This window comes from Pteropus alecto, unplaced genomic scaffold (genome assembly GCF_000325575.1).
Source record: "Pteropus alecto unplaced genomic scaffold, ASM32557v1 scaffold462, whole genome shotgun sequence".
NCBI classification, from domain to species: Eukaryota; Metazoa; Chordata; class Mammalia; order Chiroptera; family Pteropodidae; genus Pteropus; species Pteropus alecto.
Genome location: NW_006431936.1, coordinates 414,353 through 424,691, shown reverse-complemented (window position 1 = coordinate 424,691; position 10,339 = coordinate 414,353). Strand labels below are relative to the sequence as shown.

Genomic DNA, 10,339 nt, shown 5'->3' with positions numbered 1-10,339 from the left:
TTATGTTCCCAATAATTTTTTTATAGCACATATCATATCTTTGTTCCTCAGACTATATATTACAGGGTTAATGAGTGGAGTAACTACAGAATAAAACAAAGTCACTATCTTCTGCATTCCAGTTTTATGCTCTGATGTTGGGCTCCCATACATGACCATCACTGAGCCATAGAAAAGAGAAACCACAGCCAGATGGGACCCACAGGTGGAAAAAGCCTTTTTTCGTCCAGCTGCTGAAGGGACCCTCAACACAGCTCGTAGGACCAGAATATAGGACACCATGATGAAAAGAAAGGGAATAAATAAGAGCAGAAAACTTAAGGTGGAGCTAGTTAACTCTATTGCAGGAGCTCTGGTACAGGTGAGGGCCAACAGAGGACCAGGATCACACAGAAAGTGGTCAATGATGGAGCCACAGAAGGACATTTGGGAAATGATGATGATAGGAATCAAGAACCAGAGAAAACCAAGGACCCAGCAACTGACCACGAGATTGGTGCAGAGATATCCAGTCATAAAGGTGGGATAATGTAGAGGCCGGCAGATGGCAAGGTATCGATCAAATGCCATAATAGCTAAGAAAAAGCATTCTGTAGAACCCAACGAGAAGAAAAAGTAGAACTGGAGAAAGCACCCAGAGAAAGAGATGACCTTGGTGTCAGAGAGGAAGTTGGCCAACATGTTGGGGACAGTAGAGGTGACATACCAGATCTCCAGGAAGGAGAAGTTGGCGAGCAGGATGTACATGGGCGTGTGGAGTCTCTGATCCCAGTGCACAGCACAGATGATAGAACCATTGCCCATGAGTGTCAGGAGGTAAACAGCAGAGAAGAGCACAAAGAGGAGGACCTGCCCCTCCCTGGGGCAAAGGAAGCCTAGGAGGATGAAGCTAGTGATGGTGCTGGAGTTGTTGGAGGGGTTCATGGATCTGTGAGCTGTGAAAGGACCAGCAAATTGTTTAATGAATGTGTAGAGATAGATGGGGACCCAGATATGTATTGAAGCTACCATGGGGAATGCAATATTTATTTATCAATCACTGCTATTTTTGTGTAACCCTGAAATACAATCCTTGCTTTATTGTTGGACTGTAAAAACTAGAAGTTAGTGAAGATCAATAGATAAACAGAGATGTTTTCTTAATGCGAAATGTATGTAAACATGTTTAATATATAAATATGTAGCTTATTAAATAATTATGAATAAAACTCAAGAGTAATTAGCATTGAGGTCAAGAAATAGAATATCACTTGCATCCTAGAATCTCCTCTCATGATTCATCCCAATCAGTATCCTCTGCCTCTCTGTTACTCCAGATTATAACATTCTCCTTTCCTTTTGGTAACTATCTCCTTGCTTTTCATTATTTTAGCAACCAAGTATGCAATTCTAAGTATTTAGTTTTGCTTGTGTTTGTACTTTTACGTAAATGAAATCACATTTTATGTAGTACTTTTGGATTACTTCTTTTGTTCAATAGTAAGTTTGTAAAATTCACGTTGTTCTATGTATCTTTAGTTTGTCTAGTTTTACTGCTCTCTATACCTTTGCATTCTATGAATAAATGACTTGTTTAACCATTCTACTATAGATGAATATTTTGGTTATTTCCAGTTTGGGACAATCACGAGGAATGCTACTATAAACATATAGTTTATATTTCTTAGTTCACATGAGCATGCACTTTTTTTAGGCTGTATTATAGGGTGTGTGTCTCTTCAATTTTAGCAGATTAAGTTGAACAGTGTCCCATTGTTATTGGTCTACTTTTCACTCCCAATGACAGTATATGAGAGCTCTGACTGTCAACATCTTTTTCTTATTAAGTTCTGTATTTACCAGAGCCTGAGGAATGACATATAAACTGCATTTTAACAGCTTCTCTCTCTCTCTCTCTCTCTCTCTCTCTCTCTCTCTCTCTCTCTCTCTCTCTCTCTCTCTCTCTCCCTCCCTCCCCAATCTCTCTCTCTCTTTCTCTTTCTCTTTCTTTCTCCTGATTATATCAGACTGGGTAGTTCTCTTCTTGGCAGTAATTTTTTTTTTTTTTTTTAAATTTCAGAGTAGGTAGTTATACCATAACTCTTCTGTTCTCAAGAGGGAGTATTCTGGAAGTGGTGAACTGTCCCCAAACTTGGCGTAGGAGAACATTTTATGCCTGATGCAATTTACAGCCATTTCTGGGAAGTTCATTATCCATCTTTTATGAGCTTGGATATTGTGATCAGCCTTGTGATTTAAATAAGGCGTTTCTTCACCATACTTCCTATTCAACTATATGCCTCTCCCAAGAGAGAATTCTTTGAAGTGTATCAGGAGCATTTTCTGGAGCAGCAAGTTTCAAACAGAACTTGTCATAGGCTCACAAGCAGTTTTTCTGAGAAGCTGTTTTATCAGAAGTGATTTGGAATTAACATAATGCTTCACACTTAGCTTTTAACAAATATTCATAAAATGAATGAATAAATGCACTTTTTTAGTTCTCAGGAAGAGATTATACCCTCACAGTTACTTGTGGGCAAAGCTGACTTAGATTGCGTGGCCAGGGAACAGGAGACCGTTGGGGCTATTGGAATCACTTTTCTCTTTTGAGGTAGTTAACTAACTCATTGATTCTATTTTGTGTTGCAATCTATCAAGTTCAGGAGTAAAACACTCAAATTAATTATAGAAAATAGCTGCTGCTCACTTCTATTAATACAGGTTCTCAGTCATCCAGGGTAGCTACAGCTGAGAAATAGGATCAGCATTAATCCGGTCTTGTCAAAATAGGTCTCTGATGGTCTGGGTTGGAAATATGATGCTGAAAAGGCCATGTAAACTATGGAACCTGATATTATTGATCTAATGTTAAGATACACGCAGCAGAAAACTGGTAAAGAAAACTAAATTTCTACCTCCCAATCACTTCTTTGGAGCACCTCAAGGCATAATGATTTTGGATGGTTATACATTTGCATAATGGCTTTATGTTTTCCTGGGTTAAGAAAACACCGACCTTTGTTAAAAAATCCTCCACCCAGACCGTGGTCTTGGTTACTATAGCCTCTGCGAATAGGGCATAAAAAACATATATTTTCCATTATCTGGAATATAGCATCAATCAATCAATCATAAATTATTTTTGAGAGTTGGCATAGTTACCCAAGGAATCTGTCAATGGTCTCTTTTAAATATTCAATAACAGTAAGATCTCCCTGGATAAATGGCAGAAGGTGTCAGGGGAGAACTGATTGATTACAACGTATTTTTGTTTTGTTTTTGGAGAGAAAAAAAATTTGTGCCAGGGGGCTAGCAAACTGATTAATATTTTGGAACTTATAATGTGTGTACAAAGCTTCTTTCTCTAAGTCAGATCTAGTTCTAGATTTTGTATTTCCATAACATAGGGGACTCATGTGGCCAATAAAATTTCTCAAGATCTTGCTAATTTATGTCTTAACTTATATTATCTCAGGTCTTTTAGTGCCTGAGCTGTGGGATGAACAGGTTCTGGTTCTTGTACCATAAACTTACACTTTCTAAATGCCCTTTCCTCTCTGATTTGAAGAATGTGTAACTAGGGACTGAAATTAAGTTTCAGATACAAAGTATTCTTTTTTTTTTTAAGTGAAATTAAACCAGACATAAAGTATCCAATATATATTTGCATTACTTTAACCAAGTCTCATTCAGGATAAAAACATTCCGAATGTGGTCTTTTCTGAAGCAATAGTTGTTCCAAATTTTCTGTTCTGTGAATGGGGCCATTAACAAATGTTGGAGATATGAGAATACATTAACTAATGAATCGTAGAAGTGACTCAAAAGAAAATTTGCTACAACATATGAAGGTCACTTATGAACTTTAAATCCCATAAAATTAAAAAAAAAATCCTTTTTAGACCTATAGATTTAATATCAACTTAAAGAAAAATTCCTCATTTTTCAATAGTTCAAAATAATTTGTTACTAATTGTGGTTTGGTCATCTTTAATCAAAGTGTTTTACAGGATGTTTCTTTTTCTTTCTTTTTTTTGCAGGATGTTTCTTAAAGGTTATTTTGTGTGACAATCACTTTGTCCATCATCTCAAAACATTCTCAGTATTTTGAATGGTTTAGTTAATGTTCAGAAACTTACTTTTCCTGGTCTAGGCTATTTTAATGTTATATCTCTTCCTTTCTTTTACTCCTCACATCCAACTCATCGGCGAGATGCTTCTGTTTCTAAAATATGACTCATAATACGCAATTTTCTTTGACTTCATTGTCATGACTCAAGTTCAAATTATCATCCTTTCTTCCTGGAACTTCTGCAGCAGCATCCTTAGAGGCACTTCGGCTCTACTTTTGCCCCTCTACCCTCCATTTTCCACACAGCAACAGAGTACTCTTTGAAAATGGAAAAACCAATTGTGTTAGACTTTTGAGTAAAACCATTTCCTCTTAGAAAAATTCTGTATCAGGAAGTCTTACAAAGCTGTTCTGGAAAACAGGAAAGTATTCTAGAAAACATGAATGGCCATCACCATTTTATGCTCAATCTAATATATTTAACCAGACTGTATTTTTACTCACCTTTTATTACTTAGCTCCACTGCGTGGTAGAATTATAATGTTCACCTGCCACAAGTCTGAGCTGGAGCTGTCAAAAAAAAAAAAAAAAGTGTGTGTGGGGTGGGGGGGCTGGTTGAATCATCCTGTATTGACAAGAGACAGAGGGCCTGTGAACATGTGTACAGTGATGTCTGTGTTTATGTACCTGAGCCTCTTGGAGTGAGTTAGTTAACAGCAATCACCCTTCTATGGTTTACTTGTTAAATTAGCCAACCCAGGAAAGGCTGAGATAGTGTGAGGAAGATATTCCCTGATACTGTAATCTTCATCAAAGCTCAGTACAGTAGAAGTCTTGATACGTCTATTTGTTGATCCTTATTCCATAGCCAGTCCAGAGATGTCTCCTGCCAACTTGATTCCCTCCTTTAGCTAGTCTGTATAGTTTCAGTGAGGTGGCTGCTGCATCTGTTACACTGGGTAATCTGTTTCTGGAAAATACTTAAAAGTAAGGATAATTAGATTGGGATAAGTGGTAGGCAGCTGTTGTATAATGGAGAAAGCATTGAATTGAGTAAGAACTTTTTAAAACTAGTCATAGGAAATTAATACTCAGTTTTCTTAGCAATAAAATGGACATAATCATGCCTTCTTTAAAGGGCTGTCATAAAGATTACTGAATGAGATAAATGTCTGTGGAAGTATCTTGACCATTGCCTGACCAGTAAGAGCTTAAGAAATATTGGTTGTATGTGTATGGCGATAGCAAATACAAAACGAGCTGTGGGTAAAAATCTAGTTGGTTATGATTTTTTTACTCTTCCAAACACTATGTAACTTTATTACCTGGATCGACAAATGGAGTTCCAAACTGAATCTTCTCAAAGTTTTCTTTTTTTTTTTTTCCATAGAGGGAAGAGATAGTTTTCTTGGCAATAACCAGAAAGGAGAAAAAATAGGTGGAAACTGTTATGATAAGAATCCTTGATTGTGTTTGCTGAAGGATGGTGGGGTTATAAGCAGAGCCTGCCAAGAAGTAAGCCCTGTTTTTCCTGATCCTTAAGGATCCATTTACTGTTTCTAAACAGTAAACAGTGTCAAGAGACATCTCTCTGCTTGTTATTCACTTCCCTTGGGGCCTGCCTTAATTTCTGTTGTTGCAAGTAGAAATAATATTATGAAACTTATTTTTTTCAGTGCAAGTTGAAGTAATATGTTTTCCATGCTTTAAACCTCTCACAGATAGAATGAAATATTAACAAATCAGTTGATTGTTTGATGAATAATCAACCAATAAGTCTATCTCTAACTCCCTTAAGTGTGCATACCATGTGTCTAACAAAGAATTTTACAAACTTGAAAGAAATAAAAACAGCTTCGGATGTCCATAACTGATCTGAAATTCACATCTAGACCTCAAAGTTATATTATAAGATAGTCTGATGCTCTCAGCTAGGTTATTCTGTTCTGTTATTGGACATAACAATTTTACAAAATACAACCTCTGAGGCCATGAGAAAATGAGACAAAATAAGGTTGCTTTATAATTTTGTCTAAACACAGAAAAAAAATAAAATATCAATATTGTCTGCTCTTGGCTTAAATTAGTGACAGCTAGTTTTTTTTTTTTTTTAAAGCCAGTTATAGCCCTATCTTCCTTCTTGTCTGTCCTTTCTATAGATTAGATTAGCTGAGATACCTAGTCTAGAATTGCCCTTGCTTTGACAACATCAAACCACCACTTTGTTAGATCCTCCTCCAAATCTCTCAACCAAGCACCAACCCTTTAATAGGTTCTTTCTAACAATGTCTTACTTTGAGACAGCCCATGGCTCTCCCATGGCGTATGTTATCTTTTGCTGTTATGAGTAATAAATCCAACTCATTCATCTATGGGTATTCCTGTAGTCTTTGGCCAAAGGGCATTGACAAACCTAACACATCATAAGTTGGCTGTGAAGCAGGAAGTGTTTTCATGAGACTTATGCAGACATCTCTAAGAAGACAGCTACATCTAGGGACACTTTTCAGGCCCAAGGATATTCTTGGCTAAGGCCAGTCAGAGCCGGGTCATTCTGAAGCTGCTCTCTGACCAAGTGCAACTGGGAGGTGGACTCTAAGACTTACTTATCTTCAACAGAGGGGTGGATCTTTTAACCCAGCTGATCTCCAAGTTCTCCATCCTTCTTACCGTGGAAGAAGGTTTTGTCTAAAACACTGGTGAAGTTAGCTTACTTCTGAGCTTGTCCACAATTTATATTTCGTAATATTTCAAAGTCTTCATCCTGTCAAACAAGGCACTCTGCCGTCCAGCCTCATTCACTTTTCTTGTCCTACTTCTCACATTTTTCTTCAGGTGTCTCAATGCCTTGGTAAAAACAAAGCATCTGGGCACACAGTGGAAGCTCAAAAAATATGCGTTGAAGGAGTAATTTTAACCTCTGGAAGATGTAAAAGAGCAGCTGGTGTGATTGACTTGAGGTGGCAGAGTTAAGCCCCTTGGAGAAAGTGACCTAGAAATGCAGGCATGGAAGGTTGATCAATTAACAGTGTTCAGGGGTATCTGTACTATTCTTTGCCTCTTTTCCATCCATTTTATATTCCTTACCCATCTCTGGGTTGGATCTGAGAATACTCGTTTATTTTTTAAACAGTTTTATGGTGGTATAAACTATATACAAAGTGTATAATTTAATAAACTTTCACACATGCACACATATATACACACCTGTGAAATTATTTTTATAATCAAGATAGCAAACGTAATCATAAACTCCAATCGCCATGGCTGTTCGCAGTCTCTCCCTCCTACCCCTCCCTGACCTCACTCCCTAGATAACCACTGATCACCCTCTTACTACAGATAAATTTGCATTTTCTACAGCTCCATATTAGTTTTAAAACGAGCAGCCTTGCAACCATGGTATCTGTGAAAATCAGGAGACTAGCAGCCACTGGAGAGGGAAGGCAGGGTTTGGAGCTCCTCAAAAAGCCCTATTCTTGGAGAACTCTCACTATTTGACCTGTTTTACAACTCCCTGGAAAAACTTCCTTATTTGCAGGGCTTGTTATTTGGCCTGAATCAGAGCATGCTCAAAAGGAAAAGCCCTATCCCAAGGATATGTTGAAAACAGTCAATGGCAGTTTAATATTGTAGCTGCCTGAAGCAGTGATGTCAGTTGGAACAAATGGGAGGCTAGACAAAAAACTTAAAAGGAAGATCTGGGGAATGAGATGTCCATAGTGATTTTTGAAATGCTCAAATATATTCCTGGGGATCTAGAAAGTCACATACATGTGTAGGGCTGTGTGCATTTTTAAAGAAGACTTAAGATGACCCTAATGTTTACCTATGACTGTATTTGAGGTCCTGCAAGAAGTAGAAAATGAAGACTAAGGCGGAGTTATAAACTGCTGGAGCACAAAACAGAGAGCTCCTCAGCAGAGAATGGGTAACTTAGTTAAAGGCATTTAAGGAAATTTCTGTGCAATCATGATCTGACCACTAAAGCTAACCAAGCAGAGACTTCAGTAACTACACATCACGGGTGATATAGACTTCACAGAATTAGTGAAAAAGAGTCATTAAAAAAATTAAGAGCGACATACATTCTGGGAAACATGGCGGAGTGAGAGACGTCCTCAGATCTCTCGCCTTGAAACAACAATAAGCTGAACATCTAAAACTCAACAAAAAACACCCAAACTGCACACCAGCATGTCTGAGCATGGGATCTGCGCATAATAGCTAGCACAAGACAGAGTCCCGGGTGTCGGGAGTGGCCTGGGAGAAATCAAGAAGCTGCCTCTTGTAGCCGCCTGAGCTCCCCGCAGGAGGAGGGGGAAGGGTGAAGGTGCGACAAGTTCCCTGAACAGCCCAGCTTGGGCAAGCTATGTATGAGCTTTCCGCGGCTGGCCAGTGTCAGGGCCCAGTCATCAGGGCAGAAGGCAGAGAAGCAGGACGGGACTGCAGAGAAACAACAGAACTAAAGAGCGAAAAGACCAAAACACTATCATAGTAGGGGACTTAAATATCCCACTGTCGGACATGGATAAATCATCCAAACAGAAAATCAATAAAGAAATAACATCCTTAAATGACACATTAGACCAAGTGGTCATAATTGACATTTACAGAGCCTTTCATCCCAAAACAGCTGCTTATACATTCTTTACCAGTGCACATGGAACATTCTCGAGAATCCACCACATACTGGGACACAGAGATAGCCTTAACAAATATAAGAGGGACGAAATCATACCATCCATATTCTCTGATCATAAAGCTTTGAAACTAGATATCAACTGCAAAAAGAAAGCAGGAAGAACCACAAATACATGGGAATTAAACAACATGCTATTGAAGAATAACTGGGTCAGAGAAGAAATAAAAAGAGACATCAAGAGATACATAGAAATGAATGATAATGATAGTACAACATATCAAAACTTTTGGGACATGGCAAAAGCAGTCATAAGAGGAAAGTTCATATCATTACAAGCCTATCTCCAAAAACAAGAACAAGCCCAAATAAACAATCTAAAAAACTAGAAAAGGAAGAACAATCGAGGCCTAAAGTCAGCAGAAGGAAAGAAATTATCAAAATTAGAGCAGAAATAAAGGAAACTGAAAACAAAAACAACAACAACAAAAAAAAACAAAGAAAAAATAAAGACAACAAAGAGCTGGTTCTTTGAGAAGGTTAATAAAATCAACAAAACCCCTGAGTAGACTCACTAAAGGAAAAGAGAAACAACACAAATAAACAAAATCAAGAATGAAAGAGGGGGAAATTATGACTGATATCGCAGATATACAAAGGATCATGCAAGAATACTATGAAAAACTATATAATACCAAATTTAATAACTTAGAAGAAATGGATTAGTACTTAGAAAAATACAATCTTCCTAGACTGAATCAAGAAGAACTGTAAAATCTAAATAGACCAATCAGCAATATAGAAATTAAAACAATCATCAAAAATCTGCCAAAAAGTAAAAGTCCATGAACAGATGGCTTCACCAGTGAATTCTACCAAACATTCAAAGAATATTTAATATCTGTTCACCTCAAACTCTTCCCCCCAAAAATCAAAGAAGAGACAATACTTCCCAAGTCATTTAATAAGGCCGATATTGATCTGATATCAAAATCTAGTAAGGATAACACACAAAAAAGGAAACTATGGACCAATATCTCTCATGAACACAGATGTACAATTCTTAAATAAGATACTAGCAAACCAAATGCAGCAACATATTAAAAAGATTATATGCCACGATCAAGTGGACTTCACCTTAGGGTCACGGCAATGGTTCAACATACACAAATCGATTAATGTGATACACCACATGAACATATTCAAAAATAAGAATCATATGATCATATCAATAGATGCAGAAAAAGCCTTCGACAAGATACAGCATCCATTTATGATCAAAACACTTAACAAAATCGGTATAGAAGGAAAGTACCTTAACATAATAAAGGCCATATATGACAAACTCTCAGCCAACATTATACTTCATGGTGAAAAAATAAAAACTTTCCCTCTAAGATCAGGAACAAGGCAAGGCTCTCCACTATTGCCACTGTTATTCAATATAACATTGGAGGTCCTAGCAAGTGCAATCAGACAAGAGAAAGACACAAAAGGCATCCAAATAGGATATGAAGTCAATTTGTCACTATTTGTGGATGACGTAATTCTCTCTATAAAAATTCTAAAGACTCCACAAGAACTGTACTAGAAACAATAAGCAAATACAGTAAAGTATCTGGATACAAAATCACTGTTCAAAAAT

At 37.4% G+C, this 10,339-nt stretch overlaps 1 protein-coding gene across 1 annotated transcript; it reads right to left on the bottom strand.

Annotated features, from left to right (window-relative positions):
* On the bottom strand, positions 1–924 carry LOC102885312 (olfactory receptor 11G2). Its single transcript, XM_006906927.1, has one exon. It carries the CDS (start codon positions 922–924, stop codon positions 1–3), a length of 924 nt encoding a protein of 307 aa, XP_006906989.1.
* Between the last annotated feature and the right edge of the window lie 9,415 nt (positions 925–10,339).

Coding starts and splice junctions, on each gene's coding strand:
- LOC102885312 (XM_006906927.1), bottom strand. CDS start 924: ATGAACCCCTCCAACAACTCCAGCACCATCACTAGCTTCATCCTCCTA.